This window comes from Labrus mixtus, chromosome 16 (assembly GCF_963584025.1).
Source record: "Labrus mixtus chromosome 16, fLabMix1.1, whole genome shotgun sequence".
In the NCBI taxonomy this organism is placed as follows: domain Eukaryota; kingdom Metazoa; phylum Chordata; class Actinopteri; order Labriformes; family Labridae; genus Labrus; species Labrus mixtus.
In genome coordinates, this window is record NC_083627.1 from 19,642,948 (window position 1) to 19,660,850 (window position 17,903).

At 39.8% G+C, this 17,903-nt stretch overlaps 2 gene segments (V, D, J or C); one reads left to right on the plus strand and one right to left on the minus strand.

Annotated features, from left to right (window-relative positions):
- The window catches only part of LOC132990871 (Ig kappa-b4 chain C region-like), a 637,710-nt gene that overhangs the window by 167,260 nt on the left and 452,547 nt on the right, over positions 1-17,903 (plus strand).
- On the minus strand, positions 12,954-13,509 carry LOC132990972 (Ig kappa-b4 chain C region-like). The segment is given in 1 exon segment: positions 12,954-13,509. A coding segment is annotated over 1 exon segment (261 nt).

The following is a 17,903-nucleotide window of genomic DNA, read 5'->3' on the forward strand; positions in this document are numbered from 1 at the left end:
GCAGGAGTGCACCATTTTTGGAGATTGCAGCGCACATGGTGATGTTGGCTCCTCTCTGGCCCAGGACGGTTACTGTGGCCCTTTTGCCAATTATGTTTCTTCCACGCCGACGCCTTTTCGCCAAGTTGAAGCCAGCCTCGTCAATGTAGATCATTTCATGTGGGACTTGATTGGCCTCCTTCTCCATGACTCTCTGAAAGTAATCAGACACAGTGTGTGTAAATGCTTTGCTGTAGACCTACTGTACTCCAGGTTTATAGAGTAGGTTACTGCAAACACACTATGTATAGTACAGTAATGACTGTATTGCATAACCTTACCTGGATGTACTGGCGACAGAGTTCTTTGATGCGCTCACTGTTTATTTCAAAATGAACTTTGTATAGTTGTTTCATTCAGACCAGTGTTTCCCCTACCGTTATATTAGGGAGGCGGCCCGCCCAACCAACGGCACCCCCCGGCCCCCATGATGGTCAAGTTCATTTTATTTTCTATATAGCGAGAGATCACAACAGAAGTCATAAGGATACCTTTCATATAGAACACACACACACACACAGACACACACACACAGACACACACACGCAATAATAAAAAGTCTGTAAGAAGCATCAGAAAATAAAGTAGTCTGCTTAGTTGACTTTGGACTTTTCTGGGCATGTCTCTCTCTCTGCCGTTACTCAGGGGATGAGCTGTTAGCATGCTGCTTTCAGGGGTACTCAGACAATGAGAGATGCATTCAGGTGCGCTCAGAAACGGGAGTTGCAGGACCCCGCTCCCCCAGAGCTCTAAACCTAGGGGAAACACTGCAGACTCTAACCCTTTTCACACATACAGAAATCTCCTGAAAAACTCTGGAGATTTGGCTACCCGGAGGTTCTTTAGGCTATGTGTGAAAGCAAACAGCCGCATTTTTCGCGCGGGCTTTACCTGGAGTTTCTCCGGCCAGACTCCTAGTATTTTATCCGCAGAAAGTCCGAGTGAGCTGATGTCTGAACGCATCAGCATATACTCCAGAGATTTCAATTTGAGCCAATAGAAAGAGAATGACGTTTATATACAGTTACTGCCTAAAGTGTCTGCACGCCACCACTACGATCTCCGTGCACGTAATTAAACGGCTGCATTATGTTTTCTGTTCGTCAGTATGTTGTTCTCCTCTCTGTTGTGGATGTTGTCATTCCATTGGATTACACATAGCATTGATATAAAGGCAAATATTCTCATTATAACATCGTGTAGCGGACTCTGTTACTACTGCCGCTACTTCCACGTTGTTTATTTACGTCACGTCTCACCTCGGGAAATCCCCCGCACCCCCTCCCCTCTGACAGGGATAGCCCCCCGCTGTGAGGAGCACATGTGAACGGCTAGGTCGGGAGAATCTCAGGAGTGTTCCTCCTGTAATTATCTAGATATTATCCGGAGTGCATATGTGAAAATGGCTTCTGTGATTAGCTAGAGTCTGAGAAATGGATTTATGCTGATTGATACAATGTTCCTAAGACAAGGTTGTCCTCTACAACTCTGGACTGAATGTCCTTCAGTTTTATTTTATTGTCAGAAATCACCACGTTGACAATGGCAAGTTCCTGCTCTTCATTTAGGAGCTTCCTTCTTACCCCTGAGGGAGGTAGATGTTGAATCCTTAGAGAGACAAAACACAGTTACATATGAGAGACCGGAGGCATACAGTTCCTGTAATACATGGTAAATTGATTTACACTTTGCAGTAGAAGAAGCCTTGTAAAATATCCAACCTGTTGGCTTGTCGAAAAATCCGGACAATGGATGCCACTGTGTCCCGGCCAAGGGGCAACCTCCGGTCTCGAAAAATGAAGCCAATGCGGAAGTACAAAAAACTGCAGTTCCTCGAGGTTCCGCTTGAGGCTGGCTGCAGAAGCGCCGGAAGTGCCATAAGCCCACAGCCAAAAAAGCCCGTTTTTACCACAGGAATTAACATGTTTACAGCCTGGTTCAAGAAACGAGATATATCTAATTAGTTGACGGCCCCTTCTCCTCCCACTGTGGGTGGGGGGGGGGGGAATTTTTTTATAACTCGTCGGATTTTATTTTATTAATGAAAACGGCTATGCCCATATAAGGGATGTGGCAGATTTGATTGACAGCTCTGCACGCTGCATCTGTCTGTCAGGTCAGCAGGTCAGGAGGCTAGGTAGCAGCTTGATCCGTCTGATTTCTCGTCTTTTTTACTTCGTTTGGAGAGTTTAACACATATCTGACAACATATATGGCTTGCTGTGCGGTTAACAGACCATCCAACAAGTTGATGCTTCAGTTTTTTTCGGTAAGTGATATAGTAGTGTTATATTTACTGCATACTCATGTGTCGGTATTTATATTTACGGACCTAGCTTGCTTAGCGTTAGCTTGTAAACCAGTCTGCTAACTGTACTCAGTGTAGCCCATTATTTACGGTCAATGGTTTAGAAATGTTTGTTGTTGAAAATAATGAGTTTGTGTGATGTTAGAAGCTAAAGGTTCACCTCGGTGGTTAACCGCAGACTGTAAATATGGTTATCTGACGTTATGATGAATGTTATACTCCACGTAAATGTCGACATTAAAAAACAAACTTTGTGTAGTAATTATCCGTCAGTACTTAACATAAACTTAACTCAACTGAACCTAATATGCTGTGTAGGTTATACAGGATGACATCAATGTTACATGGTTGATGTAGTGTCTTAAGATTTGTGCAAACTGTTACCAAATTTAAAAAAATGAGTTCAGGGAATTTTAATCTGGTTATTAATATAGTTCTTAATCGTTACAGATGCTCTTACAAAGAATATAGCAGTAGAAATATAAAATATAAATAACATATGGAATGAAAATAAGATATAAAGCAATAAGTACAAGAAATAGTTTGAAGAATATAGCCATGTACCGAGCTCATGTTAATAACAGATGAGCTACTGTATGTTCTGTACTAAAGCACAGAGAGTTGGGACCTGTTAATGATTTAAATAATTCAGGTTATATTTGTTTCATGTTAAGATGAAGTAATAGACACAATAAATTGCTTAATCTTTCCTCACACAAAATCTGAGACAATTTGATGTGGAATATCATTGTGCAAGTGAGTGAGAGAGCTGAAAATAGCATGATTACAATAAGGTTTATCTTCTTAACTTTGAATAGATGTTGATTACCTGAATACTGTACCTTTGTTGTCTGGGTAGTACACTGTTGAATTTATAAATGTGCTCTTACACACAGATGAATACAGAAAAATAGATGAGAACAAAACAATGATTTAATGAATAACTGATATTTTCTCTTTCTTTGCCATCCTGAAGACCCCTCACTAAAAGTCCATGTTCTCCTGGATCCATGTCACATGCTCGAGCTTCTTCAGACTGACTTTTCAACAGTCGAAGTTCTGGTGAGAGAAGATGGACAGCAGATAAGACAGCAGTACATCATCCACAGGCTTCAGAAGAAGGAGGAGGGTTTGCACCTTGCATCATGCTTCAGCTGTTCAAATAAAAATAGATGTCCTCCAAACAACTTGCAACCAAACCATTTTCTTCCCATTTTAAAACCCTTTGTCCAGTTTAGATGGGAGAAGTTGATATTATGTGATATTGATCTGGGAAGACTACATTTCTAAATCATTTTTAACTCTGTTTTTATTCACAAGTTATTGATCTTATTTACTCTCCATGTATCTTGATTTGAGAATGGGGCTGTGTTTAAGGGCAAATTTTGAACTACATTAGTATTTGGTCAAAAAAAATGTCAAAAGAATAAAAAGTTGTGTAAAAGTAGACTTACTAAGCTATTGAGTTTAGCATTAATGCACATTTTAGTCTTGTCAATTCAAATCTGAAATGTATACTCATGAGTAGACATAAAGGAGTGCATTTATATTGAAATATTTATTTAATCTGAAAAACCACATTCAAAAAGCCTGTTTTTACAGCAGAGATTAACATGTTTACAGCTTGGTACAAAACAAACAAATAGGTCTGATTAGCTCATGTCTCGATCGACACACACTGTACGGGGGTCGTTTGATTTGATGAAGGATAAGAGTTATTCACAATAAGGCGTGTAGCTGACCAGCTTGACAGGCGGGTGCGGTGTAACGATTTGTCAGGAGGCATAAAACACGCCTCAGCTCCAGCTTTCAGCCTGTGGGGGCTCAGGTTTCTTCTTCTGTCTCTGCAGCTCTCTGGGCACCTCGACGGACAAGTCACCAATAATCCACACTGTGTCTATAGGAGAAATACAAAGGTGTTCAATTAATGCCTCAGACAAGACAAAATGTACAGTTAACTACATGTGACAGCTCAGGGTGTTTTTTGTTATTAGCCTTATCTGTAGGAATAATATTGAACAAGATAGCTGCAACTCATAATAATAGATGCCAGTCTTAAACACAATTTTTTCTAATACTTTTTGTTTTTGGTGTGAAGCTGACACTGTCCACAGACTCCATAACTTCACAGGGTTCTATAGAAAACAAATGTCTTATGATAAATACTAAATAATTATTTTTAAATTGTCATGTTCACCCACATCGCTGTTGACATCAGTAAATATAAGACACAGACATTCCTCTTTTTGTCAGAACAGTAACATGAACTGTATGCTTTGTAATATTGATTTCTTCTGGATGTCTAACATATTTATTTACAGTCTATGGATAAAACTTTGCATATGTATTTCTCTGCTAACACTGACAAAGTCTAACTTCTCTGACAAATAACTAATAACCATAATTGTATATTTAAAAAAGTGTAGTTTTAAGACTTTAATTAAATATTTGGGTTGAATATAATTTGTTTTAACTGTGTTGTAGAAAAGTTAAATGTTAACTTACTGTTGATAGAGTTTTCTCAGGACGAGCAGGAATAGGGGACGATAGCAGCCTAGCCGTTAGCTATGTTGTCAAGTGGACTGCTAACATCGCGCTGAATGGGCGGAGTTAAGTCCCGCCGGTCCCGCCTTACTGCTGTTGCTAGGTTGATCCAAAGTTAGGTTGAGACTGCAAATCCAATATGGATGCGGCCCTCGATTGGACTCATTTGCTGCCTATATAACAGACGGGTCAGGGTTTGTCCAGTAATATCTACAGTCTATGGTCCCGGCTGAGATGTGTTCACCAGCCTCTCTGTATGATAGTCTGTGGTTTATGACATGCTCTATGATAGCAGCTCTTATTTCATCAGTTACCCTAGCTCTGGTCCTTCTTTGAACGCCACCACACATTCTAACTCCTCTTCCTCTACCTTGCCCTTGTCCCACTTCTCTCCCTTGTCCCACTCCTCTCCTTTGTCCTGGTACTCCTCTTCCTCTCCCTTGTCCTGGTTGTCTTCCTCTCCCTCGTGCAGGCATTTTTCTTACTTTCTTTGTGTTTCTATATACTTTTCCCTTCAGCCCAACGAGGTATTTGCATAACTTCAATCAGCTGTTTCTCATTAGAAATGGAAAGAAATAGTATCATATATTTGTGTTTCAATCTACAATATGAACAGCTGTTCATGTTGGCTTTAGCCTATAAGTTACGATTAGAATATGATGTTATCTGTTCTGACATACAGTGAGAAAGCATTTGTAAATTTGGCAGTAAAAATCCATTGTTTTGGTCTTGGATGAGCTTAATGAGAAATTAAGCTGCTTAGCCAAAATCCTTGAATATTTAGTTCATTCTCAGTTAAGGGCCTTCTTGGGGGCCAACAACATATTGCAAACTCAGCAGTAAGGTTTCAGAACAGGGCATAGCACAATCACAGCAGCAACACTTGTGATAAACAATATTGTTAATCATCTCGATAACTGTCAACATTGTGCTGCTCTCTTTATTGATTTATCCAAAGCCTTTGATACTGTCGACCACAGCATTTTAATAAATAAGCTATCTTCAATAGGATTTGATGAGCTCTCTGTTAACTTGTTTTATGATTATCTCTCAGGGAGAACTCAAGCTGTTGTTGCTGAAGGTATTAGATCGAGCTCTCTTGAAATTAGCTAAGGTGTCCCACAAGGGTCTATTTTAGGTCCACTTTTATTTTCTTTGTATATAAATAACATGGTGCTCTCTTCCCCACATTGTGATGTACATTTTTATGCAGACGACACAATCCTGTATGCCACCAGCGCCTCTTGTCAATTAGCTATTTATTTATTATTTATTTATTTACTATTTTCAAGGTCCTATGTGAACAATATTCCTATTGGTATTCACACACTTCAGGGTTCCCAAACTGAGAGGGTAGAATCCTATAAATACCTAGGGATTTGGCTGGACAATAGGCTCTCTTTCTGAAAATATTAGAATAAAAATAGGATTCTTATACAGAAACAAATCCTGCTTCTCCACTGCCAGTAGGAAAACCATTGTGCAATCTACAATTATGCCTGTTTTTGATTACGGTGACATTGTATACATGCATGCCTCTCCCACCGCCTTGAAACCCCTTGATGCTGTGTATCATTGCGCATTGAGGTCCGTGACTGGCTGCAAAGCTCTGACACATCACTGTACCTGGTTGGCCCTCTCTGGCTATGTGGAGGCACACCCATTGGCTCACATTTATTCATAAGTCCATTCTTGGTCTACTCCCCTCCTATCTATGCGCTCTAATTTCACACAACATCAGTAGCTATAACCTACGCTCGTCTGACCTGTTATTGCTATGTGTACCTAAGGTCCACACAGAAATAGATAAGATGGTCTTTAGGTACTCCACCTCCTCTTCTTGGAACACACTACAGCAGGGCTATTCAATTGGCAGCCCTGGGGCCGGGTCCGGCCCGCAACGTCATTTTTAGTGGCCCTTTAAGAAGTCTTTACTCTTAAAAATGTATCACTGTATGTTTTATTCATTTTTAAATTGCCGACGTGTATGATATCCGTATTACCATGAGACAGAGGCACGGATTTTTTTCCCAATTTGTGTGTCTCACCCTGGTCTCACCTCATGGTGTCGCAATTATTCTTGTTTATCCATCTCCTGTTTTCGTTCCTTCTTGACGCATGCGCTGCTCTCATCACCACGGTCTCAATGCACTCATAAGCAGCACCAGAGATCCGGTTTTTGCTAGCACCGTTCATAATGTCTCTTTCTACTTTAAAAAAATGAAAAGTGGACTCAGAAAACAGACAATTTAACACCGAATGGACAAAGAAGTATCTGTTTATTTCTGTTTCTATGAGGCCCATGTGTTTACTATGCAACAAGTGCGTATCGGTGTGCAAGGAATACAACTTGGCCCATGCAAACTTTGACACGGTTTTCCCGCTGGGGTCTGATGCTCGCCACCAGAAGATATTGGGGCTGACTGCATGTTATGACCAAAGACGTCGCACACTTTTTCGGGCTCGTACCGAACAAGAGAGAGCTTCATCATCAGGTTGGTGGTTGTTTCTCCACAGCTGAGATCACTACATTGTTTGATCCACCAAAGTCTCCTGTGTGCTAAACTAAGCGGTGAGTTAAAAGAAACCATGGACTCTGTCATGGCAGTAATTAACTTTATTCGTTGTACCTCCAGCTTACAGCACCGCCTTTTCAGACAGTTGTTGATGGACATGTCATCACAATATAATGACTTGCTTACCCATAAACCCCATGGCTCAGCAAAGGAAACGCATTGAAACGTTTTTGTGAACTCAGAGAGGAGATACTGGTGTTTCAATTCAAAGTAGAAAAAGACCAATACTTTTCTGTGTCTTATGGAGAACGAGGACTTTTGTGCTACTGTTTGCTTTTTGTGCGACATTTTCCATCACATGAACCAACTTAACACGGAGCTGCAAGGCAGGGATAAAACAGCGATTCAGCTTGTGGAGAGACTTAATGCTTTTCAGAGAAAGCTCTCTCTTTTTTCTGCTGATCTATGTCCAGGCAAAATGCTTAATTTCCCCACACTGTGTAAATCAGGCCTACCTATCACAGAGGCAATGACGAGATTTATAGATGCCTTGAAAATAAACTTTGCCTCAAGATTTGAACATTTCAGTATCCCCACAGAAGTAATGACATTTGTGAAGGACCCTTTCTGTGTGGATGTCGAGGGAGAGTTTGCATTTAATGCAAAGGAACTGGTCACCTCACTGGATGAGGCATCTTTGCAACTTGAACTGATTGACATTCAGTCATGTGATGACCTGCGCCAGTCATTCCAGCTGACAGGTTTTCAAAAGTTCTGGACTCATGCAGTGAGCAAGGAAAAATTCCCTCATTCAAGGAGTCTGGCGCTTTTCATCCTCACTATGTTTGGCTCAACTTACACATGTGAATCCTCATTCTCACACATGAATGCCATTAAGACTACTAACCGTGCATCACTCACTGCCCAGCATCTGCACCACTGTCTGCGCATTGCTCTGACAACCTACACTCCTGACTTCAGTGCTCTTGCTAAATCAAAAAATCATCATCAATCATTTCTCTCATTAAATGTTGGCTACATGATAAACAACAGTAGTAAGTTACACATTTTGATATTTGCAGGTTGTTTGCACCAGTTTGAATATTACTGCTGAATCTTTTATATCAATAATGCAATATTATGCACTTAATGTGGCCACTGGTGTGGACAGATTTTTGATAAATGGTGCATTTTCAATACTGAAGGATTTTCCTTGTAAAAAAAACTCTGCACTGTCATTGTTAGATTTCTATCCATAGTTAGCAACTGCTGGCTGAGCAGACTGTTCTAGGCAGCAGTATTGTTACTATTTAAGATTAAGTTTTGCAGGTTGTTTGTTACAATTTAAATGTTACTCAGGTGTCTTAATATTCACTTAATGTTATATTATGCACGTAATCTAGCCATAGATGTGGTATGGCTCACACGGACTGTTTATTAAGGTGTCTGATGATGCAATATTTGCCTTGATAGTTTGCACCTTTATTGTTATAATTGAGTGCACTTAAGCCCATCTTGTCTGTTAATGAAATGGCTAAATTTCTAAATGTCTGGTATTGCTCACTCGGACTATTGCTCACGTTATATGGCCATTTGAATGTAGACATGACTTTTTTTATGTTGTGTCATGATGCAATGCAATGTTGCTGTTGTGCATTTAAAAATACAGTATGCACTTTCCAATATGTTGTTGTTCCCAATGGTATTCAAAAAGCTTTAAATATGATTACCCATATTTCAAGCCTCAGGCCCCTCATTTGGTATCCATTTTTGGTATCTGGCCCTCAGTAAAAACTATTTCAATAGCCGTGCACTACAGGCTGACTTGCGGCGAAGTGATCTGGTCACTCTAGTGCAGGGGTGTCAAAGTTCTATTGGGTCGGGGGCCGGATTTGTTCAAATGAGACCTCAAGTGGGCCGGACTAATTTTGCAGACATCACTATAACTTGACACATGGATTTATAGGCTAATGTATGATTAGAAAAAAAGACAAAAAAAGGTACTTGTATAGAAAACTGCATGTTAACGCAGAAAAGGTAAAAGTACATTAAGCAGGGGTTAACTCTGTCATTACAAACTGCATGTTGGCACATGGAAATATTTAAATGTACCACATTACAGAAGAAAACATCAATAATTATGTTTTGTTTGAGATTATTATTTTATGTTTTAATATTGCTGTTCAAGGTTATAGAAACTTTGACACAGGTTATTCTACCTGCCCTGGGATCAGTGCATTAGAGAGAGAGAGAGAGAGAGAGACTTTAGATATGTGTGTGTCAGGCCACAGCACAGTTTGCACTCCTTAAGGTTCATTACAGATTAAACCTGCTCACATGAATGAGTTATCACAAACACACAGAGTGTCTTTGATGCAAAGACCGAAGTCATCTTCACATATTTTAGTGTTAGGCATTATAAAATGATAACATGTTTCCAAACGAACAGACTTGAATTTATCCTTCAGCGTTGCGCAATGCAGTCTGATCAGCTCCGTGTGGAGTGCACGTTTTTCAAATAAGTAAACTCAGTTAAACGACTTTTGATATGAGTCTGGCAGTCCGTTCTTCTACGTGTCCGCACTATCGTAATCTAACTCTGTCACTGACTTCATGCGCCATGAATCTGTGCCATCTCTGTGCGCAATTCGAGGAAGCATTTCAGCTCTGCTCCACGGTTAAACCCGCGGACCTCTGTATGCTTGGGCGTGATATCGTATTTGGATAAGAATGAAATGTTCAGTAATAGTTATATTTTTACGGTCTGATGAAAGTTGGTGATAAAGTCGCAACAGCAGGCTACTGCATTTAGAAGTGATGTCGCGCTGAAACTTTTAGGTGACCAACAAAACATGTTCACCTATGGGTGACCTAAAAATGAACCATCTGTAATTAAAAATCAGTTAATATTCATTTTAATTTACTGTTTTTACAATAACCAGAGGTAAAACTAGTCAGGAGATGCATCAGGCTCAACGCCGGTGACCGCAACCTACACTTCTGTCTGGATGTGTGGAGACGGTCTGGATCGTTACGCATGGCGGAGATGATTGTTTTTCATTTGCACGAGCTGCTCTTTGTGGCTAACTCCATAGGAAGCTTTGTTATTATCAGCCAAAACTTTTGTTTTTCATCATCGAAGACAGGAGAAACTGGAAAGAAGTGTGCATAGAACCGAAGACTGTCAGGATGCGCGCGCAGTGCAAAGGTGTGCCTGTTGTTAAGTCCCGTAGCTTTGATACAATTCTGGCAACTTGTGACCAAATAAAACTAAAGAAATATCGCTCCTTCGATCTCTCTTGAAAACCTGCATTCTGTGTATAACCAGGTTAAAATTATTATTATTATTATTTTATATTTGAAACTTCACCAAATCCTGATAAACATTGAAGAAATATTCGTTTTAACATGTTTAATGTGTGTTTTGTGGCTCACTGAAGTTCAACTGTTAATACCTGTACTGTCACTTTAAGAGGTCGCAGTGTGCGTGACGTCATGTGTTGTGCTTCTCTCAGTCCGCGCTAAGCTCACTGAGAGAAGATAAGGATAGTTTGCTCTGCTCATGGTTTAGCACTATTTCTTGTTATAGACAATGTAAAATGCAGCAGTTTGCAATTGGAGGTTACTCTTTAAGTTGGTGAACATGCAGAAGAGTTGTGTTTTAAATGTAGACTTGTGAATGAACTTTATGAAGTTTATTAGCAGACACATGTTTCCAAGTGCTACAGGGTTTCCCTTATGTTTATCTGCTAACAGGGGACTGGAGACCCACGTGTGTGAGAGAGACTGCATGTTACTGAGACTTTTGTATTTCTTTTTGACTTGTGCAGGTATGTGCATTTTATGTGTGTTTTATATGTTCACTGTTTCTATAAATAATTATGCTGGTTGTAATTCATGTGCTGCAAATGCATTTAGCATTGAAATAATTTAATTTCATTTAGTGTTACATTTTATTTAAAGACATTAATGCTGTTTAAAACAGAATTTGACCTTTGTTAAAAATGCATTATTTGCATGTATGAATTAAAAAGCAGTCCGCGCTAAGCTGGAGACCCGCGTGTGTGAGAGAGACTGCATGTTACTGAGACTTTTGTATTTCTTTTTGACTTGTGCAGATGCAGCAGCCAGCACGGTTCACAATAAATGAGAAACCAGTAGCAGATCGTGGTCCGAGTACTTCTTCTTTCAACGCAACACCAGAACACAACGCAGATATCACGACCAGTAACAGATGTGCATCCAGTGAAGTTTAGAACTTGAGCAGGACAGGCACACCCGTTACATGTGTCACCTCTCTCAGGTGTTCAGCCTGTTTGCTGATTAGCGTAATGCAGGAGCAGCTCGTGCGCTCGACTCGTCTTTTTTATGATACTCCCTGCTGAGAAGATAGTTCAAGTGCCCCATTTAATTAATTTTCGTATCATGATATCAACTATTAAGTTGCTCATTATACATATTATTATATACGTATTTCGGGGGAAATACGTATTACAAATATTTAATTTATAAAAAATCTCAAAATATTTTTCAATACATTTCCTCCTCCTTCCCAAAATGTCTCGCGGGCCAGATGAAACCTGCTGTCGGGCCGGATCCGGCCAACGGGCCGGGCCGTATGTCTGACATCCCTGCTCTAGTGGCATTTAAAGGGATGCTGAAAGAGCACAAATTTAAATCAATTGGGAGTTGTCTATGTTAATAGCCTTGCTTTGGACACCTGACTTGACTTTAAATGTGTTTGTATGATGTTTTTGTGCGTATTGGCCATGCATCTACTTTGTGTTTTTGATGTCTGTTACTTCTTTCTTTTTTATTATTTTATTTGCCACTGATGTACCCAGGTCTCTCTTGAAAAAGAGATTACAAAACCTCAATGAGACTACCTGGTAAAATTAAAAAATAAAATTAAACAATCTACATGATGCTAGTGATGACTGTTCCTTAATTGATTGTGGTAGAAAGGAAAAGCCCCTTTTTGAAACAACGATTAACTTCAATTCATTTGTAGTTTGACTTTTATCCCCCAGTTACGGCTGCAACCTTCCTGGTGTTACAGTCTGAGTGAGTGACACGCCAGCTGCACACAAGTTGATGATTTTTCAGTGAAATTCATTGTCCTGGTCTTGTCTCATTCTTGTCCTGCCTTGGTCTTGATCTCGGTCTCTGAGCACTCTGGTCTCGGCTGGTCATGCTGGCTATCATGGGTTTTGTTCATTATTACCGACTATTGTGGAGAGACTAAAGCACAAAACAAGTTTACTGTCATTTGGGAATTTATATAAATTATGAAAAATGATATCGTTTGAAGTTCTGTGATCACTGATGGCACTCATCAAACATATTGAGGAGCTCAGTCTGAGTTTAAAAACAATGTTTATGTCTCATCATGATGTGTTTTTACTCGTCCTTTGTAAAGTTATCATGGAGAAACTGCATTTCTTAATGTAGTCACTGGCTCCATGATGATGAAGTATCTTAAGACAGTTTGTGATAAAAGAAAAGTTATTTTAACAACTTTGAAAAAATTAAAAAAAGACAAAAAGTGTATTTCTCATTGATTTAATGAACAGATTTTTATTATCAGGAAACAATACACACACATCTGAAGCAACAAGCTAATATTTATTCTTTAGAAACATGAAATAAAGAGAGAGAGAGGTGCAGAGTGAGAGCAGTATCACAGTAAAACCAGCAGCAGAGTCCCAGTGAGTCTTTACTGGGAACACTGGTCTCTACTCAGACTTTCTGTGACTGGAGCCTGGGCGCCCTGGGTGGCCTCACAGGTCACAGAGCCCACCTTCCTCCACTGGTCTGCAGAGAGCCTCAGGGTGCTGCTCCAGCTGTAGAGAGCGTCCTTCTCCAGCACCGCAGGGCTCCTGCTCTCCTCCCAGCTGCTGCTGCTGCTGCTGCTGCTGCCATCCACGTTCCAGGCCAGACTCCAGCCTGAGGGGAAGCCCTTGTTGGCCAGGCACATGAGCGTGGCCTTCCCCTGCTCCAGCTCCTCATTGGAGGGGGGCAGCACCGTCAGGGTGGGACGCACATCACCTATAGGAGACACCAATCAGATTAGAGGACAGGGAGCACACAGCTGTCAATCAAACACCAAACCCTATAGGACACCTTTAATGTCTGAGAGTTGATTTTCTTTTTTTAGGAGTTTCTGTCAGATGTTTCTTTCTGCTCCACCGGTCACTCACTCACACATTGTTTCACTTCCCTTTAAGAAGCCTCTCATGCACATCAGCACACAGAGAGAGAATCACACAGAACGACCTGAAATATATTTAAACTACATCTGAATCAAATCTAAAACATTACAAACATTCCCCATCAAAATAATCCAAAAACTTTGCAACACATTTTTAAAACAGTTTGTAGGTGAAACAAAAAAAAAAACTAAAACAGAGAATCAACTGAACACAATCAAATGTTCTTCATGTGAATTCAAATCAGAAAAATGTCTAAATTAGACGCATAAAGAGATCAGAGATTACGTGCATTTTAAAACACCGTTCTTTATGTTTGTTTTGTTCGGTTCATTCAAACAACTGAATCAGATAAATACCTTAAAGAGTTATCAGAAAATGAATCTCAGGAAAACATTTAAAACACTTCTCTTTGTTAAATATCAACCTGTTTATGTTTCAGTGTGACAGAAATCAAACTGTCCTGAGTGAACCTTCACGGTAAAGCAGCACCGATAAAAACACGATTTCATTAGAGTTAGAGTTTCACGATGACAAATATTACAAATAAACAGAGAGACAGCTGCTTTAACATTTTCAATAAATGTTAATGAATCAAATAAATTTCATTCAGTTGTTTCAGTCATTAAGGCGTCCATATCGATTGTTAGAAAAACCTCATGAATAGAACATTATTTAGCAGCTGTCTTTGAGGTTGTCAAATTGTGATTTATGTGGATCAAATATAAAAATCTGTATTTTAACATTAGGTTTAATATTCATACAGAAACTTACTTCCAACATCCAGTCTGGTTCCTCCACCAAAAGTCCACCACAGTGGTACAAAGTCATTGAGCGGCCGTACAAAAACCTGGCACTGTAGAGACACACGGCTCTCTGACTTTAACACACTGAACTCAAACTACCACAACTCCACATGTCACCTTACCATGAGAGTGAAAATCATCTATTTCCTAATAAATAAAAACTCTGGTTTCAAACATTTTACCTTCATTTAAATTCAGTCTGTGTTTCTGTTTTAAACTGAAATCCTTTAAAGTCAAATGTTTTCTTTATTCTTTCTAAAACAATCGATTTAAAAAGTAAAGGTCAGTATTTTCTTTTCCTCCAGGCTTGAATATGAAGACAAAAGACACCAGAATAACTTACTGATTGAATAAAAAGATGAATATGTGACTTACTTCCAATATCCAGTCTGGTTCCTCCACCGAACGTGAGCCACAGTGATACAAACTGATGGAGTCGTCGTACAAAAACCTCTCGCTGTAGAGACACACGGCTCTCTGACTCTGACACAAACACAGACACCTGAATGAGTCTCTGCCTGCAAGACCTCTGAGACCAAAAGAAAACAGAATTTAAAAAGATTATAACAAATTAAAGAAAGTCTTTCTTTGAGATATTTAAATTATTTTTAAATCATTTTCTCAAGAATATTATTAATTACGATTTGTGATTTATATCAGAATAAATGTTTCCAGAAGCGTGAACATGAAATCATATTAAATTTGTTTTGAATGTTTTCTAATTAATTGTATAATTAATTGATTGATTGATAAACAGAGTAATGACAGTGATCCCTGTTGGAGTCAATCAGAACATTTCCATAGAGAGCCACTTTGCATCAGCAGCACCATGCTCCAGTGCTCTGGGAGAGTTTATAGTCCTGACAGTTGAACGCTGGATGACTGACAGCTGTCCTTCATCACAACAGAAATCCTCGTCCTCATCATCAAAAACATGACTTTGATCTGCGTCCTCATCTGGACTCTCCTCCTCTGCTGCTGCTTCACAGGTAAAGTCCAGAGAATCAAACTCCTCTCCTCTATGAACATCCGTCCCTCTGAAATGAAGCCCACTAAACCCTGATGCTGCTTTCTGTTTTTGTCTCTGTATCCTCAGAGTCCAGAGGACAGGTCACAGTGACTCAGCCTGCAGCAGTGACCTCTGCTCTGGGAGCCTCCGTCTCCATCTCATGTAGGACCAGTCAGGATGTTTATTATAGCAGCTACCACTTTTTAGCCTGGTACCAACAGAAAGATGGAGGAACTCCTAAACTCCTCATTTCCTATGCTAGCACTCGAGAATCAGGGATTCCAGGTCGTTTTTCAGGCAGTGGATCAAACTCTGCCTTCACTCTGACCATCAGTGGAGTCCAGACTGAAGATGCAGCAGTTTACTACTGTCAGAGTTATCACTATATCAACAGACAGGTTGTGTTCACACAGTGAAAAAGCGTCGTAAAAAAACCTCCCTCAGTCAGACTGAACAGAAACTGAACTGACTGCTGCAGCTGGAAGTTTCTGCAGAGACTGACACACTTCACTGAGGACACACACACACACACGCACGCACGCACGCACGCACACACACACACACACACACACACACACACACACACACACACACACACACACACAAACACACACTGTGAAGAGAATAAACACACCATCTTTTAAATTTCAAACATTTTCAGCCCACTTCTCCCCCCTCTTTCCTCACCATGATGGTCAGACACAGCTCATTTACATATTTAAAGGTACAGACACAGAAACAGCCTGTTCTGAGCAGGGCTGAAATAGAGGGGTTTATAGGCATGATCAAATACAGGATCAGAGTGGATTTAGAACAAGAAACTTCACACACAGGGGAAGAGGAGCAGAATATGTAAACTTAAAAGAGGATGTTGTGTTTTGGGGGAGCATAAAGTAAGACTTGAAACAGGTACCAATATTGTTTGACTTTTTTTTGGCAGGTGGGCTTTATGTGCCTTTATTGTAGAGATAGGAAAGTGGATTAAGTTGGAAATCAGGGAAACAATATGATGGAAAGGAGCCACATGTTGGCTTCGAACCTGGGCCAACAGCCTCCGTACATGGGGCGAGCGCACTAACCACTCCGCCAGCTGCGACCAATTTTGTTTGATTTTAACTGATAACTTATCCAAGTAAAAATTCTGGTTTCATGACAACCAAACTAGGACTTCAGGTTCAGGTTCAGGTGACTGTATCTGTGGGCAGATTTTTTTTGCAGCCAGCAAAGCGACGTCCATCATGACACACAATATGAAACAGATGTAACAAGAAACAACACAGTGAAGAGAAGGACAACAATTTAAATTGTATTTATTGAATTAGGACATTGCACATGAATCAGCAAATCGCATCAAAGTCAATATGCCGGAATTAGCACAAAAGCTACATTTCATCGGTAGTCCCTAAAGGCAGGTACGAACAAAAAACATAAAATACATTTACAATTACAGGACAGCAAACAAAAGAACTCACAGACACTTTTACAAACAAAAATGGACACGATTGTCAGATAAGAAATAACAGACCAACATGATAAAAAAGCCTATAAAATATATTAATAAAGAAGATAAAAATAATAAAAAATACTTAAGGTTTCACCAATCAGGGCTGAGAAGAGAAAGAAATATCAGTAAATAAGATCAATAAAAAAATCAGAATTAAACAACCATTTGAATTAATCAACACTCGTATGATGAAGATCAACTTCATGAACTTTTTAAGAGAGACATGATTCAGCTTGTAGCCTCCAGCAGGGTCATCAAAGTTCACAAGCTGAAACACGTCATATTAAGTTAATAAGATAAGACAAGATGAGATAGATAAGATGAACTGTATTGTCCCAGTGGGAAATTTGCCTTGGACTTCATCAAATTGATCTTCGTACTACAAGTGCTGCTGGAGTCTTTTACCCTCTCCAAGCCTTTCAGCTGAACTGTAGGTATGATTCTCTGCCAATCACAGACACACACAGAGGCAGACTGACAGACAGACTATAAGAAATATGTTTTTAAAGGGATCAGCAGAATGGGCGGGATGAGGACATTTTGACATAAAGCAGCTAAGTGAGAAGACAGCTGGTTTCCCATCAGTTTAAAATGTCGACATCATTAAATTGTACAAACCTGTGTGTGTGTGAAAATGTCTAAAGCTAAAACACTGAGATCTTTCGTCAACCAGAGACTGACTGCTGCTGCTGAAGAGATATTTGATCTGTTTGAAAGAACGATGAGGAGCAACTTCGTCGATCAAAAGAGGAAAACGAGCGACAACACAGACTGCTGGATGCTGTTTACAACCCTGAAGTCCGCTTACACAAATATGGTTTGTGTAGTTTATTGTTAGTGTTGATTTAAAACGATGAGAAGCAAGCTACATTCTCACATAACTGTTAGATATGTTGTGATGTGCTGATTTTCTTTGGACACAGATCAGGAGTTTCAGAGGTTAAATCCAACTAAATTCCCCAGAATTA